The sequence below is a fragment of the Cylas formicarius genome, unplaced genomic scaffold (assembly GCF_029955315.1).
Source record: "Cylas formicarius isolate icCylForm1 unplaced genomic scaffold, icCylForm1.1 PGA_scaffold_10__41_contigs__length_53128322, whole genome shotgun sequence".
NCBI classification, from domain to species: Eukaryota; Metazoa; Arthropoda; class Insecta; order Coleoptera; family Brentidae; genus Cylas; species Cylas formicarius.
Genome location: NW_026844214.1, coordinates 2,982,598 through 3,009,175, shown reverse-complemented (window position 1 = coordinate 3,009,175; position 26,578 = coordinate 2,982,598). Strand labels below are relative to the sequence as shown.

Here is a 26,578-nt window from a genome sequence, read left to right as displayed (position 1 = left end):
TCCGGAATCTTAAACTTAAATGTGTGTGACCGATAAATTTTTTTTGTACCAAGAAATTTACTTAAAAGTTAGTTAATAATACAAAAATAAACAAATAATTTTAAATCGTTAATATATTCTTAAAGTATAGACATTTGTCCATGGATGCTGAAAATTTCATAAATTTATCTCTTACGGTTGATTTTGAATCCATTTTTTAATTAAAAGTGCTTAAAATTTTCATTATAAAAAAATTGTTGTTAAAATCGAAATTTTAAAAAATCGTTGGGGGGATCAATTTTCCATCATAAAATGTAGACAAACCATCATGCGCCAATTCCTGTTCCATGAATATATAGATACGAGGGTCACTTGAAAAGTTTCCGGCGTCACCCTGAAGATGGCGGCACTAGTTACTAAAAGCTAGTGGTCGTAGTTGTGCACCTCCTAATGTTTGCACCTTAAAGTTTCAGCCATTTTGGACTCGTAGTTTTTAGTCGAGAGCGTTTGAGTTAGTCGATGTGAGTGTTTTCGTGAAAATGGAAAAAATTGAGTAGAGAGCTGTTAAAAAATATTTGTTTTTGCAAGGCAAATTAAAGTTGACCAAACACGAGTTCGAATGAACGTTTCCAACGTCTATTAGAGCAGTTCATTTGCGATCAATCTGAGTTTCGGCACCGCTTAATTACTGTAGATGAAACTTGGATACACCATTATACGCCAGAATCAAAAAAACAGTCAAAACAGTGGACTGCGAAAAAAACAAAAATTGTTTTTTCGGTTGCGCAAGTGATCGCGACTGTTTTCTGGACTGGAGTCATTTTAATAAATTCCCTTCAAAATCATCATTACTTGACTAGCTGAGGACAAAAATTGCGGAGAAACGACCTCTTTTGCAAGAAAAAACATCCTTAGCGGTTTCCATGGCGAACATCCACGAATTACGGTTTGAACTGCTTGACCACATCCGCCTTACTCACCAGATCCAGCCCCAAGCGATTTTTTTTGAAGACTGGGCTCGGAGGACAAAGATTTTCGTCAAATGAGGAATCAATCACCTTTGTGAACCATTATTTGGCAGAGAAAAACGCTGGGTGCTATTTGGACGGGTTAGAGAGATGGGAGCATCGCCGGGAGAAGGAGGACAAGGATACTATGTGTAGAAACAAATAAAAAGAGAAAAAATGTCTTGTATCATTGTTAGGTGAGAAACTTCTCAAGTGACCCGCGTATATTATGGCCGTTGAGCCTGTGACTTCTTCCTTCAAAGGTTAGGTTTAGCAGACGTAACACTCCATACAATGTGTTTTTCACACTATTAAAGAACATTAAAAAAACTAAATCTCTTCAACTCTTACAACAAAATCGATGTATAATGTGTAATGACCGATAAGTGATAAAAAGTTTTCATCGTGGTTGAGAGGTTCTCAAACAATCTCAATCAATGAAAGAAGGGTAGGTAGGGTATTTTCCACTTGCACATAATTCTGCATAAATGATTAAAACCAGAAGGCATATTTGTTTTAAATATAAAGCAAAGGTACCTTGGACCAAAAAAAATGTAAATAAGAGCCCATTAACGTGGCTTCTCATTGATGGTTAATACAAAAAATAACTTAAACAAATTTTAAAAGGGATTACTGAATTGTTTATTAATTAGTGATTATGTTTAAGAAAACACTTACTATTTACTTCTGGATTGGAGAAAAAATGTTGCTTAAAAACAAATCTACGAATGCAGCTTTTCGTTTGCTACCTTATTTGTTTTGGAAGCACTGGTTTTACCAAACAGTCTCCAGCGGACCAGCGTGATGATGTCGGTTATGATCGAGTATAGCGAAAGCTGCGATTTACTGCTTCTCCTTTTTTTCAATCCGATTTCGGTCGTCATAGGGCGGACATTATCAGTCTAAAGAAATACAAAACACCAATCGTACTAGGTAAAGGAATGAGCGTCAGAAATGTCAAAAGTTTAGACAAAGACCCAAATAGTTTTAGTTCATAAATAAAATTAAAAAAAATAAAATCACTTGTTAACAGTTTTATTAATTCGTTGGCAATATACGTAAACAATAAATATGCAAATTTTGTTGTGGTAAATCTTGTTAATGAGTATTTTTTTTTTTAATTTCATGATTGACTGATAGTCCAGGCGTCCAATAAATTTTTACTTTTCTTGACAACTAAATTTCCAAATGTTTGTAATATTTTTTTTTATTTTAATTGTCTCCGTTTACAAACTTCTGTGTAGTATAGTTTACGTTCGGTTGTAGTTACATTAAAAAAAAAGTTAATAAATATTTACTGTTTTTAACGATGGAAGTAAACCAAAAACAGTAACTAAACATTACCAATTACCAAACTAACCGAAACTAACTATAATTTTATTAAAGCCTGTACAAGGTGGTCGTAATTGATTCTTATAAAATGGAAAACTTTTTTTCTTTTTATTCTGTCCTGTTTGTTTATGTTTCGTCAATGATTTGACCAAAGTTTATAACTAACTTCACAAAGTTTGTTGCCTTGCCATTACGTTGGCAATCTCAAAGAATTTTACAAGTTTGACCAATGATTGGTAAACGGGCCATCCAACAACGAATCTTCAAAATATAAAAATGTTGCAAACATAATTCACAAATCGAAATGACGAAAAACAACGCCCCAAACGATGAAGTAATTAAATTGATAAAAAAATACCTTAGAGATGCCGGCTGCATTTTTAAAAAGGTCTTAACTTCCATAACTTCCCTGGGAACCTGCATGTACGACGTACTACTGCTTTCATACAGATCTGCAGCAACAATAAACCTGTCCCGATGAATCGGTTTTGCTCAAATTTACATAATTTAATCACCATTACTAGCATGTGATTGCGGTAACCAGAAATGGCCGGAAATTTTCAAATATTGTGTACACAGTTCCCGTATTTTTTTATTTCTCGCAGCAGGGCGAAACCATAGTATGAAAAAAACATCTGAAATTATTTTCATGGATTTTATATAAACCTTCGACATTAAATAGTAGCATTTTTTCCCAAAGCGTTGTTAGCGCTTATATTTTATATCTACGCAATCGTAATATGAAAAAAATCAAATCAAAAAGTGTAACCCGCCTAAGTACGAATCGGTACTTATCCACGTGTTTGAAATGGCCACCATAATTTACGTATCCAATCTAATCTAGTTTTCGTTTTATAATGTTTTACCTTCAATTTTAATCGAAGCGATTTCAGTTAATCGAACGTCTCCAAATCCCCAATGTCATTTTTCAACGCTGTATCCCACGGTGTCCCACCGTTTGGTACCCTGCGCACCTACTATGCGCGAATCCGGCCGGTAAATATGTGCGGATGTCCCACATTCGTTCACAAACGGATATTTCCAGTTGTAGGTTCGTTATGGCCCTATATTGAAAAAACGCCATCCACTTATTGTTGGTTCTAGTTCTATTTATAGAACGTACTAATTAAACTGACGGTTTGGCTACGAAACAATAATTTGGCAACTAGTATACATATATACATAAATAATTTCCCCGAATATAAGGTGCAAAAAGCTCTTAAAAGTATATTATTTAACAAATGTGGTGAACGGCATTTGAATCAAGAGTTTATTTGGCACGAGCGGGGAATATTTTTTCTACGACCGTCAAATTTTGGGTATATTTTTGCAAAACTACAGGAATACGTTCACTGACATGACGGTCAGATTGGACAAACATCAAAATTCAAACCCTGCGGTCGTATTTCTCCTTGCAGTGGTAAAGTGACGCTGCTCGCACGCTAGATCGGTGTATAGTTAGGTATTTTACAGAAGAGAATATTAAAAAAATAAATCATTTTGTTTTGGGTAAACTGTTTGTAATACTTTTTAATCTATGTCTGAGGAACTAAGCTATTCCTGGTATATGGAAAATATATAAGATTGTTCTCGTACACAAAATCACAAATCACAAACTATATTTCCATTATCTGCACTTATGCAAAATATTTCATGTTTTTAAAAATTCAAATAGACCCTCAACAACATGGATTTTTTAAAGGGAGATCCACCATTACCAATTTAAGTGCTATATTGTTTTTTTCATATATCTTGATGTTTCAAAAGCGTTTGATCAGTTAGATCACAAAGTTCTAATCCACAAGCTTCGTACTTTTGCATTTTCTGAATGGCTTGTTGATTTGTTTTTTTTTTATACTTGTCTAAGCTCACTCAGTACGTCTATCTCTACCGTAACACCTCCGATGCATACGTTGCTTCCTCAAGGCTCAATACTGGGGCCATTATTGTTCAGCATTTTTATTAACGACGTTGGTAACCATTTTGATGTCAGTTTTCTATTATATGTTGACACCGTATCTTTTTTTGTTTAAATTAAGTATTTAGAGGCGTAGTTTCCTGCCAATCAGCATTTGGTCTCTAAATTATAGCTAGCTGTTAAATATAACTGTCATCTTTGTGATAAAACTCTCGTTCTAACGTCGCTTCAAAGTAAGAGTACGCATCAGTAGTTTGGTCTGCTGAGTACAATTGTCACATTAATAGCCTTGAAAAATTCAGCGTAAGTTTTTAAAATATGTATGGTATAAAATGGACGGAGTATATCCTCACTAAGTTTTCGCATGCAATATTATTAATGACATTATTTCAAATTTGAAATAATTTGTTTGGTGCCCTGACATATTATATAGACTATATAGACTCTAGATTATACTGTATAGACTACATTTTTGTGTATAAACTCTAGACACATGTTTCTGCCCACACCAAGACCAAATAATTAAAATTTTCACCTATCTTCTCAATGTGCTCCAGCTACAATACTCGGTCTGATTTGAATTTTTTTACAACTATATTAACTATAATTATAAATTTCGGTCTTTTCCTCTACTCTTGTTTTTATTTTATCAACCATCCATAAATTTCCAAAAGCGTGAGTTAAGCTTAGATATCGATGTAAAACTCCCATTCTGAGTCTTATTGTACCGAAATCTACCTTAGAAAACCAAATATTTACCTAAAACCCCCTTTACTGGGACAAAGAATGGGTTTTCGTTGTTGTAAAATCAAGCGCGAAAACCAGAAAGATGGGTTTTAGGTACATATCTGCATTGTTAAGTTAGATTTCGGTGCAATAAGAGGCGAAAAGGCAGATCTTGACCGGGATCTTCTCGAAATCGCCGTCTATTTGACCCAGAAAGGTGGTTTTACGTCGATATCTACTGGTTTATTAACGTTTTCGTTGCAATAAAAGCCGAAGAAGCCAATTTTGACTACTATTGGAAAGATATAGTCATCAAAAGGTAACTGTTTGGATCAAAAAATGATAGAATCTGCAGTTTTGATGCGGTTTTAGGTTCGATATGTGTCGAATTAGCCGATTTTGATTGGAAACTGTTTGAAATGAGGAAGAAAAACCTACCATCAATCCATATGACTATAATCTACTCGAATACAATAGCGAAAACCATTTATTTGTCCCAAAAAGAGGGGTTTTAAGGTTTTCATTACTATAATGCCCGAAGGCGCCGATTTTGACTAGTATTTGATAGATATTGATATGAATATCAAAACATTTTATAATAAGATAGTAGTACAAGTTTATAAAACTTGGAGAGAGATAATTTTTTGTAAACGTTTCATTAATCATATTTTTTCGATACTTGAACAAAATTTTATTCTTAAAATCATAAACTGAACAAAAAATAACTCAAACGTCAAAAAGTTGTAATAGAGGCATCTTCTTAAATGTGCATTTTATTCCCATTTTACTTGTACACAATTCTTATTAAGATATTTTAGTACCGAATCGGGTAAAGTGTCGATAAGCGAAGCATAAAATTATCTAATCATAAGCTAAATCTCTGTCATTTAATCGTAAACATTGTAGAAGTAATTCAAAACAAATAACACTTTTCCTCGGCGAAAACTGAACAACTGAGCAACTGTTTTATACACATTTGCGATTCAAATGGATCTACAATCAACGCAATGTGCGCCCACTGTTGCTTAATTTAATTCAATTTGGTCGAAAACAGGTTGGTTTATTTTTAGCCCAACAATTTAACGGCACTCCGGCCGCGTCGGCGAGCATAGTAGGTCGCACCGCCTATCGAACCGCTCTTTCCCGGTGTAACTAGTTTCAGCCGGTTGAAGTTGCAATAACAATCGGACAATCGAGCTGTTTCCTCTTTCGAAGTTGGGAGCGAAATCGCTTAGATCCAGACCTTTCTCGTTCGGCATTTTATTGTGTTTTATTTTATAATACTTCGCGTTCGAGTTTAGTTATTGTTAATTCGTTAACTTAGCGACGATCTTGTTAGTTCTCGTCGCGATCGGCTTTGAAAATATGATTTATCGTTAATTTCGGTGGAACACAATAGAGTTGCGGGCACAGTGCGTTACGGGGTTTTAGTGGAAATACTTCGGGATTTAATGGTTAAATCATTTTGGAGCGCGTGTTTGGTTGTGGATTTCTGCCGTAGATGCCCACAGGAATGGTTGTTGCACCCCAGGGCGGAAAAGTTCTTCAAAAAAACAGTTCTTCTAGCTTGGATGAAGCTATGCCACAGCAATCGAATACCAGCCAGTCGAATTTATACATGCTATTTGAAAAGCAATATATTAGATGACATCAATTTTCTTCGTGTAGCTTTAAGGGCCGTCAAGAGAAGAGAGGATACCCTACTGAAAGATATTTATTTTTGTCACAGTCGCAGTTCCATCGCCCTTATCTGAAATGACCCACGACAAAAAACTTTATCTACTCGTACACACCATGACCATCACGGAGTATGATTTCATGGTTCAAGCGCAGTTTTTTCATACGTTCGACAATTTGGCACACATTGGTAGTGCGAGATTGATCGGAAAACGTCTCAGTTTGAGGGTCAATCCCCGATCGAGGAGAAACCGAAATAAGTTGCTTTTGCAACGATTGGACATGCCAAATTTGAGGACCATGATGAAAAGCAACTCAGCTGTTGTCAAGCATCACCTCCGAGCTGTTCCTATGTATGTCTGGATGTAACCATTTTAAGTAACTATACTTATACAGTTTAATAAGTAGTTACTCTTAAAAACTAACCAAAACCAATGCTGTAAAATGGCCGTCATTTAGATTTCATGTCATATGACCGTCATTTAAGGGTCTTTTAAGAGTTTAGTGGATATTTCTTAGTAAAATAAAAGATTTTTATTTATAACACCTCTAGATATATATTGCACATTAGTTTATGATAAAAGATATAAATAAAATAACATAGCACAACAAACTCTTTTCTTATAACTGGCAGGAACAGAAGCATAAGAAATTTAAACTTTTAGTTTGAAAAAAAAAACATGCAAGTATTTCCCAAAATTAAAAAATAATAAATGAGCTTGAGAACATTTCCTAATAGATACCTAATTTAATTAATTTTATCACATATCATCTCAATCTGGATCGGTTTTACTCTCAGATGTTTCTGTAATCTCTTGACATTCACCGGAATCTTCTTCGGGACCCTCTTGCATTGGAGAAATAAATTCACTAAATGGAGGCTCCAAAGGGCTTTTCAAACTATCGTTAAGTAGATTTAAATTATGGTGAGCCTATGTTAATTTTCCAGCACGCTCAATTGACAATCTATTTCTGCGTTTATTATGGATAAACGGGTGGCCACTGAATGACGTTTCTATAGATGATGAAGTTGGTATTTTCCTTAAAGGGAGATTTGTGCATATCCCATTCCGAAAAAATTTGAAGCAAAAAATGCTTCTTCAATTTGTGAATATACTCGGTGGTTTTTGCCCTTATAGCGAGGGTCCAATATATTGACTTCAAGACCTCTGACATTGCACGTCCATCGCTTTTTTTTCTTCATTCACCAGGAGAGGTGAATTTATTAATTCACTTTCATAAGGGTCATTCCCTTTCTTGATGAGCACAAAAATAATTAAAATGTATTAATTTTAATCCAAAATCATCAAGAATGTTGTCGACCGTTTCTATCAAAATCATTTGTTTCCTTTCAGCCTTTCAAGACCCATGACTATAGGCCCATCTAGGCAGGTAATTTCAGAGGACTCTCTCTCATTAGTTTTGAGTTTCTATTGCTGAATCCTCTAGCAAGATGCACCTAGAACTATTTTATTTTTTATTGTTGATATTATCAACTTAGCAGAGTTTATCATTAACAGAGTTGAGTTTCATAAGATCTCCCGTAAGCAAATTCTGTACTTGCGCCATACAGCCATAATGAGAGATGGGAAGCTCTGAATATTTTTCCTGTAAGCAGTCCGACGCTGTCGTCATAATTATCCGTAACACAAGCAACAATTCTAATCGGACGAGTTGCATCAAATACTTCACTTATCTTCTGACTCATATATTCCCCCGTATGTCTATTTTCCCCTGTTGAAAATGTTTTATAAAATACAGGCTTTGGGGTAGTGACTAGAAAATTAATAATACTTTCAATTCATATATTTGTCCAAGCATCGTATTGCACACCAATGAACTGAGCTTGAGTAATAATTTCACCAACGGATTCTATGTCGGCATAAACTTCATTCAATATAGGCCGGATGCGTTTGAAAGCCTCCATCCAATATTTACTTTCTGTTATCTTGAAAGGAGTTACCGAAGCATATATGGCTTTCGCAATATGTTTCCGTAAAGCTCCTTGTTCCGAAATTACAGAAGAAAACTTTCCAAGCTCTCAAGTTTAAAAATTTGTTAACAAAACAAAAAAGTGAGGCTATATTTTTAAATGACCGATTGGTCACAATCGATTGTGACGTGGTCATCAAGAAGGTCATCTGACCTACCCGCTGATCAAAACAATTTTTAGTTTATTTTTGTTGAAATTTTTTTGCTAGGATTCTGTTATTTTTCAGTGAACGCCTCCATAATGTTAAATTTCACTTAAAACCCATTTACACCCAACACTTATGCAGTTCGATAAAAAAAATTAAAACATTTAAATCGATATCCGAAACCCGAAAGAAAAACACGTTTTTTTTTTGTTTTGGATATTTTAAAGGAACGTTCATTAAGTACAAATGTTTCGCTAATGAAAATAATTATCTTTTTAAGAATATACAGTGCGCCCAGGATAATGACCCTATCCGATAATAATGCATTTTGTTGTCTACTGCGTTATTCCTTAAATGCTCTTGATCTTAATAAAACTGCGAATATTTTTTTTTCTTTTTTTTGTATTGCATTTCTATTTGTTGTTTGAATAGAATAGGCATAATTTCCAATATACAGTGTACCTCTAAAATACGGAAAAAATATAATTTAACAATAAGGTTCACACGTCCATCATGATTTTATCTTTCGCATCTATTGCAGTCCATAGAAAATATACAAGGTGGGTCAAAAAGTAAATGTATATATCGAGTTGCTTTTTCTTAAGTAGACGCCATTTGTCAAATTCATTTCCTGCATCATTAATTTGCCTTATTTCGTATCTAATTCAAAATTTTAAATTTTGCGGTTATTCCCTATACACTTGGATGTGGACATCTGGAGATCTTGCAGGACATTTTATTGATGTATTGTCTGTGAAATACCGTATTTAAAGGTTCACTCAAAATTAGGCCCCATCCTGTGATATCTGTCAATCTTGCATATCGGGCTGATTTGATCGAAGGAATAGGGTCCTATAATTTTGTTTTATTAAAATGATTTTTAATAATGATTTTCGAACATTCCATTTTTGCCGTACATCTCCTTAACCGGGTGTTTTTTTTTTCATTTTCTAAGAAGCATGTTACCATTGAAGCAATAAATGTATTCACTTATCTGAAGTTGGCCAATACTGGTTTAAACTGATATAATCGATAAACACACTCGCGAACTTTGCAATACCTGTTTCAAGGGTAATGAGTACTTAATTATTGTACAACTAAAACTGCCATTGTTTGTTTTGAATAGCTCAATTAAAAAGAAAAAAAACGTTTTGTTCGATTTTGCAGTGGATCCGACGTGTCCCAGCCCTCGCAGATTCCGCAGAACGACAATACGACCCAGAACCAACAACCGTTTGGTCAACGAGCCACCCCTGCCCTGCCACTTGGGCAAATAAACAGCGATAAAAAGGACGACTTCGTGGTCACCCAAGACAATTCCGCCGACGTACGTTTTAATTTTGCGGACGTTTTCGGACATCGTTGCCTAACGCTGGTCTCGCATTTTTAGATTTTCGAAGTAAAGGAACTGACCAAGTACGCCACCCCCGTCGAAACTGCGCACTGGTTGACGCTAAACCGTTTCGACAAATATCTGGAAACGTTTGCCAGTTTTTCCGGCTCGGACATGCTACGGATGTCCCGAGATGATCTGATCCAGATCTGCGGACACGCCGATGGAATTAGAATGCATAACATTTTGCATACGAAGTAAGTTGACCAAAGACATTCAAGTAAAGTGTCAGGGAAAGTTAAATTCATTAACTTGGCAACACCGCGTGCCATTTAAAATGATTTGTATTGCGAAGGTATGGTTGAGGACATAAAAAAAAAACTTTCCGCCTTCACCGGATCGGCACCAGTTCAGCAAATTAGAAATGAACTTAAAATATCATGGAAATATAAGGCAATCTTGAATAACTTTTGTTTTTCGAAGATATTTATTAAACATACGATAAAAAAACTCTAATTAATTAAATATCTGTAGTTGACTAGTCCTTGGTCACTTGCCAATATTTATTAATTAGACCAACGAAGATTCTGTGATTTGGTATTTTTCATAATGTTGGAGTGAAAGGGAGGGACTAAACTAATAGAAAAAACAATTTTTTTTGTTTCTATCGCGCAACATTTTTGAATTAATTTTTGTTTTAACAATAATTCTTTTAATGTTGATTAAAATATCCTTACGTGATAAAGGAAAATCAAATTTAAATTTACAAGGCATAAGAGTCATACAGAACCAACTGTCAGATCGAAATCAACTTTAAAAAGTTCAAAAAAAAAACAAAGATTTTGTGATTTACTCTTTACAAAACTTGTGGATTCCTTGAACTGAGGTGGCTTTTACTTGATGAAAATCCATTTATCAAAATAAATAAGAACTAAAAGTTCAGATTTTCACGAAATTATATATTTTGACGTGACAATTGTTTCGACAACACCGTGTCTTTATCAAATGTAATATTTACAAACTACCTGCTACTATTTATATCGAAAAATAACCATGAAACCTTAATTAATGTTGTTGTGAGAATTTAAGTTCAATAAATAAGAGGTATTTAAATCTAATTGATCGTTAAGCAATACATTTGATTGTCTCATTTTGTTAATCTCCATGGCTTCCAATAAATTGAATTTTCTACTTTTTGTGGCTGTATGTAAAATATCAAAATTGTCGTCAAAAATTTGTTTTTCTGCGTTTAAGTGTGTAGCATAATTAGAATCTAGACTATTGTTTTTAAACGCTCTTTTATGTTCGTTAATGCGTTTCTTTTCTTCTTTAAAAAAAAAAAAAAAAACTAAAACGAAATGTTCAAAATCTCAAAAATCAGGTGTGTACAGGTCGAAATGCGGATCTTGTCCTAAAATTTATATTGGACAAACAGGTAGATGCTTCAAGAAACGCATTAACGAACATAAAAGAGTGTTTAAGAACAATATTTTTGACAATTTTGATATACATACAGCCACAAAAAGTACAAAATTAAATTTGTTGGAAGCCATGGAGATTAACAAAATGATGCATCAACGATCAATTAGATTTAAATACCTCTCCTTTATTGAAATTAAATTGTATCGTGTTTTTATCAATGTTACATTTGATAAAGACACGGTGTTGTCGAAAGAATTGCCGTGTAAAAATATATAATTTCGTAAAAATCTGAACTTTTAGTTCTTATTTATTTTCTTCTGGATTCCTCCTGCGTCGGTTTTTGCTGAGTCGAACTTGCTGACGTTTCGCCAATCATTTTGTTGGCTTCTTCAGAGCTTGACTGAAACTGGCTCACATTTTACTCTGTACATGCTTATTTATTGTTTGAGAGGGACGGAGCTAAATGAGGGACATAAACACCGTCACGGATGACTGATTCCGATATTGGTGACAGTTAAAGACCTGAGTCGCGGTTAAGATTATTAGGTTGTTTATAGATTTCTATAGACTCCCGGATTTTCCGTTGGTAGAAGAACTGATTACATGCAAGAATTTTAATTTTATGGAATAAAATTTTATGTCCGGTTTCGTGGTTGTGTTCAGCAACAGCTGATGAGTTAATTTGTCTTTGTCGTAAGGCCCTTTCGTGTTCTTTGATATTGAAATTTTTCGTCCGATTTCTCCAATGTATTCTTTGCCGCATATGCATGGAATGCTGTCAACTCCTGACATCTCAAATGGAATTTTATCTTGGACGGAACGAAGATGTTGAGAGATTTTTGGACAAGTGATAAATCTGGTTTTCAAATTATGCTTCTTTAGAACTTTTGATATGTGGTCAGTGATATTTGTAAGGACCACAGTGGCAAGCGTATTTTTTGATCTAACGCTTAATATCTTTAATGCGGAAATTATTAGAGAGAAGAGCAAAGGTAAGGTGTTTTAATTCTGGGTTCAGTGACTAGGGCTGAAATAGTTTTACTGCTCTGCAAAAAAGAGAGTTGATAACCGATGATTTTTGGGCCGGATGGTGATGTGACCATGCATTAAGGTATCGGTCTGTGTGCGTAGGTTAGCTCCACCCCCTTAAACAATATATAAGCAGGTACTGAGTAAAATGCGAGTCAGTGTCAGTCACGCTTTGCAAAAGTCAACAGGATGATCGACGAAAGGTTAGCAAGTTCAACTCAATAATATTCAACAAAGGAGAAATCCAGAGGATTTGTAAATAGTGTCCTGCATTCTTTTCACTCTTTTAGAACTGTTCGAAAACACTTCTTGAATACTGTCGGAACAACTTCAGCAAACTTCAAGTTCCGACCCGTTTCGAAGTCTAAACAAATTTAGATGAAACAGTACAAACCAAAACTAGTTCTAGGTTCTGCTGTTACCAATCGCTAATATAGCTTATTGTCCATGGTCACGTCACTTAAATTTTAACGTTACGAATTAACGTTTTCCAAATTGTTTATTAACGCCATCGGGTTTGTCGCTTTCAGGACAATCGCGCCAAAATTGAAAATTTACGTGTGCCGAGAAAACGCGTCCATTTTCTACGCGATATTTTTATCGTCACACGACACCGCGGAGCTTCTACGAAAGTTGGCTGCCCTGGTCGCGATTAGCCAGGATCACGTAAGGGATATTTATGTCGAAGGTCCTCAAGGGATCCACATTCAGTTGAACGAAGACGTGTTACAGCACATTGACGACGAAGCCATGTTTACATTGACCGTCGTTCAAGATAATGGCAGCTTTTTATTCCTGCTTAAACGTAAAATAAAATAGGATAAAAAGATAATTAATTGTAGATACTCTCATTGTGTATGGGATGATATTATTTTCGACATTTTAACTTTAACGTTTAGGTTGTAGAATTAAGGCCGTCATTGTCAGGCTTTATTTTCAGAATTTGTAACCATAACCTGTTATAATCATTTTTTCCCAATTGAAGCGTGGTATATGTCAAAATATAACAAAATCAAGAAAAACTGCTTAAATTTACAATGGTTATAATGTTCCTAAAAATAAGGTAAATGCAGGATACAGAAACATAATATTTGTTAACTATCGCGACCTCATTAAAGTTATAAAAAATATATATACAAAAAACTCTAAAGTTGATTTGGAAATATCGTGAGTGCCTTAACATTGAACGTAGAAATGTCGTACGTGCTACTACAAGTAAAACTTAAAAAAACATAAAAACACCTTAAATAAGTTGGAAAAAAATTAAATTAACTTAAGAAAAGAGAAAAAACAATTATTGATTTAATGGACTTATTATCAGATATTTTGCTAATGAGATTACACTTCTGAAGCTGTCTAAAGTTTGACCGTTTTGTAAAACTGCTTTTTGTCAGAATAACCCTTTTTTGAATATACAACACCGGCCTTATTTTGCTCTTTTCTTACAACAGCTTTACTTATTTTAAGACTTGTTCTCTTAAAACAAGTATTAGTTGCTTCCTTAATATTCCAGAAACGATTTTTAAACATATCAACAAGTTTAAAAGGGTGGAGTATATTTGACCGATTCGATTACCTCGGTAACCGGAAACCTTTGTTCAATGGACGGAAATAAACCCTTGACTTCCAAGTTTTCCAAAGTGCAAGTTTCACTTTACCTGAACCGCAGGACTCCACATTAGCATGCGCAGTTCAGTTTTTCACACAAATTGTAATTGTCCACATTTGGGAATTCTCATTTAAATGTTGCACTATAAAAGTTGTGTGTTAACCCAGTGTTTGGGAACAACTTCTTAAAGGGTTTGAACAACCGATTAATGTTTAAGTGGGAGCGTAAGTACTGCTTAGTTGACTTGACTCTACCATAATGTTTAGTACATTCTCTATCGAAGCTAAAGAATTTTGGCTTCATATGATTTGTGCGCTTTTCAGTGTAACAGGTATCCCATAATTTCTTCTTGTGAACAAGTACGTACAAATTTTTGTAATACACAGAAAATGTTTCGGCAAGAGTTTTCTTACGGACGAGAACATTCATCATCATCTGTTGTTTGCTTTTTACTATTCGCAACCTCGTACGAGTCGTGACGACGTCTCTAAATTTTATACAAGTCAAGTCATATAAGACATGTACCCCGAACTTTTGAAAAGACTCGCTGTGTTTTGTAATTTCCACTCTTGTCCTGGAATTCGCATTTCCATGAAAACTATAAAAAGAAACTTACCTACTTACAAAATTGTTTCACTTGTGTACTAACCTCGCGTGCTGATTCTTGTTTTGCGAGTTTCAAAACACGGGTTTGGGTTTTATATGCTTTTCGAGAATATTCTACATTAACGCTCTCGTTCTCTAGAACAACTTGTATGTGCAGGTTTGTGCTGGTTTTCACTCATTTTTTTGTAAATTAAATGACATTAACTCCGTAGCGGAAAGCTAATGCAAACTGTCAAACGTTTCATCACAGACTATGAAAGCAGTCGCGTCGGGATTATACCACCTTTCACATGAAATTATCTCTGGGTATATTCGAAGTGGCATCTTTCGGCGCAATTTGCAAACGCAATTATTGCGATAAGGCACATATTCTTTTTCTTAGGACATGCGGCGGAGCACGTACGACAATTCTATCGCAAAATGTTAATATATCAAAAAATGGCATATACCCCCTTTGATATTTCAATCGCATCCACATCACCGTTATTGAGTGTAAAATTACTTATTTTATCGTGTTTATTTTTTTCTTGTTAGTTTTCATTCGTTGTTTCATTGTTTTGTTTAATAAGAATTGAATGAAACGACGCCATCTCAAACCGTTGTTTAAGACGAACGCAAGATCGAAAACAATTTCAATTTGAACTTTCTGAAACCTTGTAAAAAGTATTTTTTTACGATGTACGATGACTATCGGGGTAAAGACGATGGAAACAACGCAGCCGAAGAAAAATAGCGGCCCGGGCGCGTATTGACGGTCTTGGTGATCACATGACCCTAATAGGTCCAGGATTGAAATAGGCTACATTGCAATATAATGGCTTCCTAAAGATTTGCTTTAATATTAATTATCTAAAAGTCTTTGGAAACTTATTTTAGAGTCAGGTATTATTTTTTGTATTAGTATCAATTGTTTTAAACATATTTTTACGATCTACAGTTATTACAATCTTTTATTTACGAGTAATGCAATGTAGGTATTATTGTCGTCAAATCTTACAATCGATTTTAAACAAACTTCCCGTTAACCGATTTAAATGAAATTCGGTATAGTGATGTATGTATAGGGGCAGGGGGTGGCCAGGGTGTCTGAGGGCGTAAAAGCGAGCGTAAACGGGGTTGACACTTAAAAATATTTCTCTTTAACATTTTCTTTAAAGTATTTTCTGTATATTGCATTAGCTCTTCCAAAACATCCGTATTGTTTAAATATTTGCAATTTTTTTTAGAACTTTAACTTCAGAGGACACAAAATGCTCTATATGCACTGTAAATGCTAGGTCTTCTTCTATAACAATAGAGCCTAATATCAGCCCTAATATCAAATTTCATCAAATTTAAGTATATTTTCCATTATCTCAAATTAGCACCTACCGATTGTTCAGATTATTACTGTTACTGTAAAACAGCTGAATATCTCCCAGTGATGGAATTTTTTGGCATTTTCAAAGGTTTTTGTGTCTCTAGGCTTGTTTTTATCGACATCAGCTAAACGAACAACATTGGGCTGTGTTTAGGTGAAGTACTTCACCTTCCGATAATTTTGGCCTCTCACGAGCATATTCTTTGTACTCTCCTTTTTAACTAGGCACTTGTCAATCCAAATAAAATCTTTCTCTGCCGTTTCTTGACTTGTAATTTGCCCGACACCCAAAAACACAACAACATCGCGGCATGTTTGCACTGTTCTTGGTACTTTCTTTTACTTGGTTTTTATCACAAAAAAAAGGTTTTCTCAAACATTTTTAGTTATTGATAACACAAAAAATACAGTTAAAAATCGAGTTTCAAAGTTTAAAATACGGCGGTATAACCTACAAACACCGTTACCCAAAGACACAACTTCGCGGATAGTTTGCACTGTTGTTTATGTCACTTGGCTTTTACTACAAAATCCACACGGGCTTTTAAAACATTCCAGTTATTACTGACACAAAAGAAAATAAAAAAAACGAGTCACGTGACTTTCGCGCGGCAGTGCCGGTTTTTTTCGTCGGCTGCGGGAAAAATTGAATAAATCAGAGACGAGATAACAAAGAACATTTTATAGGAATATTTATAAAATTGTATGTTAAAGGACGATGTGTATGTTCTAGGAGGTGTCACCACTTTAGGGAACCTCAGAACAATTATAATAATTTCCTCCATGATTACTGGAAACTTCCGCATCGCCAAAAGCTTGTCTTGAAATTGAAAATAAGTGTATGAGCTTTAATTCGCCCATCAAAAAATTTTGTAATTAAAATAAAGATGTATATGATATTAAAAATGTAGTTATCGATTAAAAAAATTAACAAGGTAAATCTGCAAAACTAAATTATATTTATATAGCTTATAGTGCAAAGTGCGTAGGCGTGTCTTTAGTTGGTTGTCCGAATGTTGCTTAAGTACACTCGTTCGGGAAACCAATAACTAAACTTTAAATTGAGGTTTTTGCGTTCAATTTGTTCACTAAATTCCAAAGAATCTTTTTTTCTCAAAATTGTATATTATTCTCATAAATTTAGACGAAATTTTTGGCAATTAAAAAAACATTTGAACTAACCAATATTGAGGCGTTCCATTTTTTACATTTTGAAAAAAAATGGGCTGAAAGCCTTGTATAACACAAAATAATAAAAAAAGGTTATATGCCAGGTTTCTTTGGAAATTTTTGCAAAATTTAGATGTAGACATTTTTAAATATGAATACATTATTCTTTAAAAAGTTGTATCTATAGGGAAGGTATTGTGATCCAGGCAACTCTAACGCCGCCTATGAGTGCCTTAGGATAAAGATGAAATGAGTCTTCAATGTTATAACAATATTAATTATTATTGAGGTCAGAGGATATTAATAACAAAACAAGAGCTGTCAAATATTTACATTTTATACATTTTATCATAGATTTGTTATCGTTTTTGTTGTTAATTTTTACCTATAAATATTAATAAGTTAATATTTTAGTGTTTCTTTAAGAAAAGTGTATTTTTTAGGCTTTTGCCTCTTAGTTTTATATTAATTTTAGATTCTGTATCGAAACGTAAGTTCTGTTATCTACATGCATAAATAAAAATATCAATTTCTGCCTTAAGACGGCTGAAATAAATTTTCTATTTTGGAATTGAAAAAAGTAACTAAAATCGCAAAAGTTATAATTTATAAATCCTTGGTAATATGGAAATGGGATATGTCCACATCATATAGCTATTTTGATTGGAAGTATAAACGTTTTCATACTTGTAAATGTGCCTTTAAAAGTGTATATTTTTGTGCTGAAGAGTAATTGAAATATACTGGTAGAATTGTGCAAATTTATTTGTCCCAATTTTGATTTTTTTTTATTTTAGATTGTGAATGTCAATTATAAAATACTACACCAAAATTATTCACGGTTATGTTAAAAAATACCTTGATTCCAGTCAAAATCTGACATTCAAATTTTTGAGCAGTGAACATTATTATATACAACCTCATATATTCACTAGAATCCCATTATAAAAACAAACGGGGAAGAGAGATAGAGGAAATTCGATTTGCTCTCGGCTGGGCAAGACTGCTTTGGTCGTTGACCTATTTGTCACAGACCAACACGTAAAAGAAAGAAATATAACCAATATTCTATCCGCCGTGAACAGAGAAAACAGCGGGACCGGCACACTTAAACACTTTAGGAACAAAATCTATCCATCCAGAATGGATTCTGCCGGGGGCGAGGGGAGGTTAAACCGCCATGTGCAATGCTCCACCACAAAATCAACCTACACGGGAAAGGTAATCAAGTTCGTTCTGCTTAGTAGGTACTGGTTAAAATTTCTTCAAAAATTATACATAGATCAAATAAATTTACGTGGAGAAATTACCAATAATTCCGAAGAAAACTTGCAGCACAACTTAACCTTATACGATAATAACCTCATTTGTTTATCCGGTACATTGAAGCATTATTTAGTAAAATGATTTTAAATAACAATCAAGTCGAAGACATTTTAACGCACCAAGAATACACTAAAACTTTACTGTCGAGTATGCTCTATTTGAGTTTAGACAATGCAGAAAATGAAAAGCTAATTATTAACACCCTTAATAAAATGCTGGGATCGGCAAACCATCGCAGGGAAGGTTTGGAATACCTACGATTGGTAATCAACAATTGCACTTTGGCAACTATTGTTGACAATGCTTTTACTTGGATCAACCATTGTGTTATTAAATACAATGATGATATATTACGAGAACAAAAACTAGTACTTTTAGGTAGGTTACTAAAGATTTCCCGCAAAAGCATCTTTATTAATTGAGCATTCTATTCCAGCAAACATTGTTGAAATTGCTCATTTGGACTCTGACTTCAATAAAAAATTTGTGTCAGATTATATTGCCAAAATATTGGACAGCTGCTTGGTGACATCTCATGCAAACTCATATGAGCATCAAGCTGGTTTAACATTGTTAACTGCTTGCCTTAAATATTACCCTAGTTGGTTTACGTTACACAAAATTAAAATTGAAAACTATCTTTTAATTTTTTTGGATAGCAGTTCTGAAGATTTGGTGCAGAAATCAGCAGTAGCATTTCATTACTTGCAGCAGGTAATATCTCTTAATTTCTTAATAATGAAAGAAAATCGGGTATACCTGGTACTTTAGGTCGGTGGTGCTGGTGCAAACGGGATCAATCATAAAACAAACTTTACACAAAACTTTCACAAATTGTGTGGAACAGTTCAAAAACTGCTCAGCAATTTCTTTGAAGGGCAACACATGTTTTCTCCAGATATTTCAGAGGAATGCTTTGAGTTTGGTGCAGAGTCAGAAGTTTCATTGTTTGTATTAGAGAGAAGATTGAGAAACTGTTTGAAATTTATAGAAATAATGATAAGGTAGTTTTTTGAAAATGAGCTTTTCTAAACCAGTTTCAATGGTTCTGCTTTTAGAACACGATTTTCAGTGGCTAAAGAAATTAAACCAAAAAAATTGATAGAGCTTATTGCAAAAGGTATGTTGGTGCATAAATGTGTGAGCAAAAATAATGTGGAATCTGTAGAGGCTTTCCAGTTTTCACTGTTGTTGTCGAATATTCAAACAAAGCTGCTAAACCTGCTGAGGGTTTTTATTTTGTGGTAAATTGATTCTTAGGTTTTTCTTTTGTGTTAACCTTTAGGTTTCAGGCAGAAATCTAATATTTTGATGTTTTCTTATCCAATATCCAAAGTTATTGTAGATGCTCTCGAAAGAAGTCAGTCATGTGATTGTTTCAAATATGAAGGGTAAGCTATTATTTCCATTTTTGTTTAAACATGTAAAAATTGCAAAATTTATTATTTTTTAAATATTTTCAGCATCTTTCAAGAATCAGTCTACAGAACACTTGGAGAATGGATAAAGGTTCTTAAAAGTTCATTGCATGTGCATTTTCAGACTCAAATTATCAATTTCGTGTTAAAAGATATCACGCCAGTAACGACTTCCGTGTCACTGAGTATTTCGGAAGCGGCGACTAAAAATAAAAGTGCCAAAGCCAAAAGAAAATTTGTCGAAAACAGAATAATCGCTAGTGGGTCAACTTTGTCACATCAAAGGTGAGGATTTGATGGATTATTTTATTGGGCTGCAGGAAATATCCTTTTTAGCAATTCCACATCAGTTGTAACAACTAATGAAGCGAATAGGTGTAAATTTGCGCTGAAGTGTCTTGAAATTCTACTGGAACATACGAAACTGAGTGTAACTGCTAATTTGCTTCAAACTCTTTATAAATCAGTTTTCGACACACTAGCTACTATTGACACATCAACAGAGTCCTTATTTCCCTACACAAAATCAGAATGCCTAATCAATCTTTACAAAGTGCTAGTTGCTTTCTATCATCAAGATAATCTCAGAGTTTTGCCACCTCTACAGACGACTATAAAGTTTCTTGTTACGGGGATTAATAGCAATAACAGGTCCATAGCGGAAGTGTGCGAACATGGTATAAAAATACTGGAAATCTTATGCCAACCCGTTTGTCCCACATTGTATGTGGGTAGAGCCAATGAATTAGATGACCTCGACGCAGATTCAGAGGAGATGCCATCTTTATTAATCGAGGAAGGTGAGTGCCTCGTTTTTCCGAGTTATTTACATAATATCATATTATAAGCAATTAATTAGCAATAAAATTTATCGACACAAAAATTAACTCAAGGCACCTCAAAATTTTTTCACGCTGGGTTCAAAAGTGCCCATATTATCAAAACTTCTTTCATTTTTTAACAACTTAGGTTCAGAACTAAAATCCGCATGAAATAACAAACTCTTGCAAGGTCGCATATAGTTTTTAGAGCTTTATAAGGAAGGTTTCAAAGCTAGAAGCTTTAGACGATCTTTTAGAGCTTATAGAGGAGCTTTTAGAGCTAGATCTTTTAATGGAGCTCTTAGAGCTAGAGGTTTTAGAGGTGCTTCTAGAGTTGGAGCTATTGGAGGAGCTTGAACATTTAGATGATCTTTTAGAGCTTATAGAGGAGCTTTTGAAGCTACATTTTTTAACGGATCCTTTAGAGTGAGAGGTGTTAGAGGAGCTTTTAGAGTTAGGACTATTGGAGGAGCTTTTAGACCCAGAATCTGACACGACCATTTTTGTTAGGAAATCAAGCCCTTTTCCATATTTTCCTGCTTGTTTCAATAAAAATTAAAAATTCTTTCTTATAGATGTAGTGTCTAGACATTCACCCATTTCCTTAATGGATTCTGAAGTTGCAATAGTAAGAGAAACAACATCTGAACCGGACGTAGACGTAGACATAGTAGAAATGATATCAGAAACAGTTGAAGAAGATTCAGTAACTCTTAGAGTGGAAAAAAGTCCAGTCACGACTGCCTTCGATGACAGTAACAGCAAATGCGCCTATACCGAAGCAGAGATTAACAATCAGAATAATATAAATAGCGAGTTAGAGAGTGAAGCAAATAGGGAAGAGCGAGTCACATCGCAAAGCGAAAACGTACTGAACGCATCAGACGACAACGCAGGCGAAAATGAAGAAATATTAAGTAGGGTGTCTGCCACCGAAGAAGAAAACAATAGACCCGCGAGTGAACCAAATAATGAGCAAATTACGGAAGAAATATCTTCAGCTGTGACAGGTGAAGAACCCCCGGCGAAGAAACCCCGACGTGAAGTGCAAGATAAGGATGATTTGGAGGATATTTTTGAAGAAAGGGGGGCGTTACCTGATGACAGTTTGGTCGAGGATGATTCTTTCGTGGACGAAATCAAGGAGTATTAGAAACGTTTTCTTCCATGTTTTTGACGGGAAGCAAATGAAAATGTTCTTTAAACCATTAAATAAAAAATTGTGCCGTACTGCTTTTTTTGAATCACTTACCTTTCATTGATGCAGAGACTTAATGTTTTCGGGGCTGCTGCTCTCTCCCAGGGAACATTAAACAACTACTTATTCAAACTAGGGGGATCTTTATTGCCTTGACGTAAACGTATCCAAACGGCGTGCAAAACGCAGCGGTCCTATTCGTTCGTTCTTTCACTCCCGGAAACAGCTACCAACGAACAGCTTCTGGCCCCATGAATTTCCGCTGCACAAACTTGACCCCCCGATCTTACCTCACCTAACCTAACTTACATCCTCTGTCTTTCCCCTACGCTAATGCACGAGCACAAACTCGTAACATGCATCGACAACAAAAATTCATCAACCACCTTACAGGCGGGTCAATTACAAGGTAGTTCCTTGAACGGTTATTAATGGAAATCGTCTCCAGTGCTGTTTATCAAGTTGCTACTAATTTTTTGTATGCCTTAGTTTGGGAAAAATTGAAAATAACGGATAAAAAGCAAGTTCTCGCATTTATTTATATTTTTTGATAGGTAACTGATATTTTATAAGAGCTGGATAGTTTTAAATCTAACAAATCCAAAGAAACATCCAGTAAAGACTGTTTGGACATTTGACAGGAGCTAAAAAAATTACCACGGTTCTTCCATGGAGGTATTCATAAACGTAACATTATTTTCCGGCAGACAAATACTCGACAGTAATTAGTAAATTATCAAAATGTCATATAATCTCGATGCCGATTCGGTATTTTGTTCGGTCCAAATCGAAGATAATAAAAAACGACTATTTCTTCGTGACCTTATCTAGCTCAACAGAACGACTATGATTGCTGCCAGCCGGGCATCTCACTGTCAGACTGTTAATCAACATGTGTATTTAAAAAAAAACGACACTTCCTGTTTGGGAGCTGTGTGTCATCTCCTTAATCTGTGGTTAAATTTTGATTGCAATATCTGAATCAGTAGCGTCGCAACACAATTTTATAAGGGGCAATCAAAATATAATTTTAATAAACAATTTCTGCCTAAACTATGCAAAATTCAAATAGCAATTTCTTAAGAAAGTGGCCTTTATTTTAAGCAAGGATTGCAAAAATGCCGAAATACACAGGGTGTTCCATTTAATATAACAAAGTTGATGTCGGGAGGGGAGCACTTTTGGGACACCCTGTATCAGCAGAATTATAATATTTTAAATCTTCAGTAGAGTCTTTTTAGTAAAAACTTTTTTTTCGTATCTCCTATGGGTATCCAGATCGTATAGTGGATCGTTTTATTTGGTACACGGTTTATCTGATTCTTGAGCTTTGACCCTGCGAGGCTGCTTTCACTGCATAGTTCAAAGGGTAAGGGTAAGTACCTGTACTCTTAGATAGTAAGTCTTCTTCGATTTGTAAACAATAGTCTTTTTTAAGGCTATAGATTATATTCGCGGTTCGTTAACACAACAAAACAGACATGAAATCTTGAGATTATCCCCGTATCAGAGATGATTCGGCAAGAGGTAGGAAAAATATCAGTACAAAGCTGGTTTAACTATGAAAAACGAGCAATAAAAGAAGAAAATATTTATCGAGAACGATTAGTGGCCTACTTGATCATTGAACTAGGTGACGATAGTAGCGATAGTGGCGATTTTTTAAGTGACTGATACTTTATTATTATTATATTTAATATTTTACATATTAATAATGATACTATGTAGAAATGTAATGAAATAGAACGCAATAAATTGAAAAGATCGAAAACGTACTTATATCGCGCTTGTTAGTGTAGGTAGATTAATTGCTAGGACGGTCCTGGAATGGTTGCTAGGCCGGGTGTTCTAGAAGGGCTTGGGTTTTAAACAGTAATACACAGTAGGTAAAGTTAATCACGCGGTCACGATATTTCTGGTCATGGTATACCTACTATAACAGATATCATTATCAAATGTAAGTACGCGTTCTAGACTATCACTGAAATGATTGTTAATACAAATTTATATAGGTGTTAGTCACAGTTAATGTCCAATATTTAATTCAAATTTTATTCTTCTCTTTATGAATGACGTAGCTCAGGTAAAATCTAACTGCACAATTAAGATCCATAAGAGACTGCGGGTTTGGAGTAATAAACAGTAGCCAAATTTAATCACGGAATTGTAAAAAGACAATATTTCTGGCCATGGCATAACGTTATTTATTTAGACATTGTTTGAAAAAAATGTAAACTTTTCACTAAGCATTTTTTTAATATGCTACGCACCTACCGCGTTCCCAATTTTTACACTACCATTAAGAAAAAAAAAGATTAATATGGCTCGAAGTTGTATTTCCTCGCTTGTGTGATATTGGTCCGCGTCACGAAGCCTCTCCTAAAACTGTTCGAACTCGCAGTGGTATTTTTCGTGGCCAAAGATTTCTGCGTGCGAACCGCGCTTTGACTTTCCGTCGAAAATTTTTCGTCGCCGCCATTTTTCGTCGTTTTATTTTGCCGTTTGTCGATACCGATCGTCGGCAACGGAATTTTCACGTAAAGCACGTCGTCCGGTTTGTCGGAATTATTGGCTATGTGGTACTGGACATTCGAAAAGTCGTTGGTCTTGATGACATCGATTAGACTTTTGATCGCCGTTATTTTCGAATTCTTCTCCGCTTTACTTTTCCTTGTTGTTCTCGGGTCGGATTCCGTGTTGTTCGGCGGCATTTCCTTGTGCAGGTACGATACTGGCCATCGTCTAGGCAGACCTAACCCTCCTAAAATAGAAGAGAATATCTGAGTCCGGGACTATTATCTAGTGCACCCGAGAGTTTCTAGCCATTTCGGAGAAGGTTCGAAAGATTGCGATGGCGTAGCCCATTTACCTGCCAGTGTTCTACCTTTGTCTATTAAGCCCCGGTGTCGTACATTCGACAGAGATAGCACCAATTACCGGATAATTGCAGTAGTTTTTACTACAAAATAGGGTTAGGGAGTAAAGTCTGTTCATAGATATAAGAAACTGATACGAATTAAGGAAAGAGCCGGGCAAGCAAGAATGAAATATGGCCGAACAGGTCCGTACTTTGCTTAGAATTTAATTATTTGGGGTTTTGTTAGGAAAGATACTAAACAATATTTATTTATTTATGTATGTATTTATGTTTAAATTTAAAATAAAATTACAAATTATTTTTATTACCTACTTAAATTACTTTAAATTATTCACATAATATATCAGTATCACTACCGCTATCATCGCCTGTTCTAATTATTATTTGTTCTATATTATTTGCAATATGGATACACGATTGTTCTGTTTTTTCTATATGTTTAACAGAATTTGCCCAACTTTGTGAAGGGATGTTAAAAACTTCGGTTTCTATAAGTTTGAGGACATTGAAGTTAACACGGGGAAAAACAGTGTTACGACGAATGGCAGATTTCAGTTGGTGCCAAACATGTTCAACGGGATTAAATTTACCGTGGTAAGGTGGGAAGCCTTAAAACTGTATGCCTTAGATTTTTTGCATAATTATCACAGACGTATTCCTTCTGTAGGTTCAAGCTTTGTAGAACCTCAATTATCATAATAATTGGTATATTCTTCGTGAAAATGAATATCGTTATTATACATGTAGTTTTGGATTGTTGCTTTTGTGATAACTTGCATTGTCCATTACAGTGCAATTACGCTATTAGGAGGAATCTTTGGAACTAGTTTGTTTTTAAACCAAATTTCAAATAAACCAGCGGTTGTGTCTTCATGGTGATCCAGAGAAGAATCTTTAATATTTTTCGCAGACAGAAAAAGTCCATTTGGAATCCAACCATATTTAGAGCCAGCATGCAAAATAGTTATTCTTTTACCTCTTTTTGATGGCGCGTTTGTTTTACACTTATCAGTTGAGTCAACCCAACCCTTTTCCGGGGTATCATAAGTATCGAACCAGGTTTCATCCAAGTAAATAATTGGCCTTTGTTGTTCTCTGTAAATCCTAATTTTTTCTAGATATTCCAGTCGCCATTTCCGAATTCTAAAAGATTCCATTTAAACTTGCCTTCTTCAATTTTTTTAAATCTAAAACCCATGTATTGAATACATAAGGTAGTTCTGCCACATTTAACACCGGTTTCATCTTTTTCTTTCCTCCTAATTAAGATATCTATCTAATGTATCTAATATCTATATAATGTAGGCATGCTTTGTTCCTCATATAACTGTATTACGCCCTATTACATCTTGGTCACTTTCATCTACACTCGCTTCGCATCTCAGCATCGCTTCTTTTTTTCCTCGCTGAAATGGGATTATCACAATTTTCCACACAGTTGATGTTGGAATTTTCGTCAATGTGGTCGTTTCTTCTAAAGATGCTTGCTTGCTGGCACCACGTTCAATGAGAGTTAAATAAACATTGTTTATAATTTCCTTAGTCTCAGTGTTTTCTACATTCTGGCGGGAGCATCTCCTGAGATACACTAGACTCGCACATATTTTGCATAATTCGCACACGATTTAACA

The 26,578-nt window shown here is 34.8% G+C and overlaps 3 protein-coding genes across 5 annotated transcripts in view; 2 read left to right on the top strand and 1 right to left on the bottom strand.

Annotated features, from left to right (window-relative positions):
- Positions 1-18,073, top strand: part of LOC132696314 (transcription factor CP2-like protein 1) — a 46,523-nt gene extending 28,450 nt beyond the window's left edge. For all 3 annotated transcript variants that reach the window (XM_060661079.1, XM_060661071.1, XM_060661087.1), the window contains 3 exons: positions 9,945-10,104; positions 10,168-10,367; positions 13,092-18,073. In XM_060661079.1, the coding sequence (XP_060517062.1) occupies positions 9,945-10,104; positions 10,168-10,367; positions 13,092-13,380 (649 nt within the window). In that variant the 3' untranslated portion in view covers positions 13,381-18,073. The remainder of the gene's footprint in view (positions 1-9,944; positions 10,105-10,167; positions 10,368-13,091) is intronic.
- Positions 18,074-18,477: 404 nt separating this feature from the next.
- On the top strand, positions 18,478-22,120 carry LOC132696306 (uncharacterized). Its single transcript, XM_060661060.1, has 8 exons — positions 18,478-19,010; positions 19,069-19,346; positions 19,404-19,636; positions 19,691-19,876; positions 19,925-20,023; positions 20,096-20,335; positions 20,387-20,850; positions 21,447-22,120. The coding sequence occupies exons 1-8, from the start codon at positions 18,710-18,712 to the stop codon at positions 22,022-22,024; spliced, it is 2,379 nt and encodes a 792-aa protein (XP_060517043.1). The 5' UTR covers positions 18,478-18,709; the 3' UTR covers positions 22,025-22,120.
- Positions 22,121-24,258: 2,138 nt separating this feature from the next.
- LOC132696335 (uncharacterized) overlaps positions 24,259-26,578 on the bottom strand; it is a 69,301-nt gene continuing 66,981 nt past the window's right edge. The window contains exon 20 of the mRNA XM_060661100.1: positions 24,259-24,830. Within this exon, the coding sequence (XP_060517083.1) occupies positions 24,385-24,830 (446 nt within the window). The 3' untranslated portion in view covers positions 24,259-24,384. The remainder of the gene's footprint in view (positions 24,831-26,578) is intronic.

Coding starts and splice junctions, on each gene's coding strand:
- LOC132696306 (XM_060661060.1), top strand. CDS start 18,710: ATGATTTTAAATAACAATCAAGTCGAAGACATTTTAACGCACCAAGAA. Junction 19,637..19,690: donor TTTATAGAAATAATGATAAG/GTAGTTTTTTGA, acceptor TTCTGCTTTTAG/AACACGATTTTCAGTGGCTA. Junction 19,877..19,924: donor CTGAGGGTTTTTATTTTGTG/GTAAATTGATTC, acceptor TTTAGGTTTCAG/GCAGAAATCTAATATTTTGA.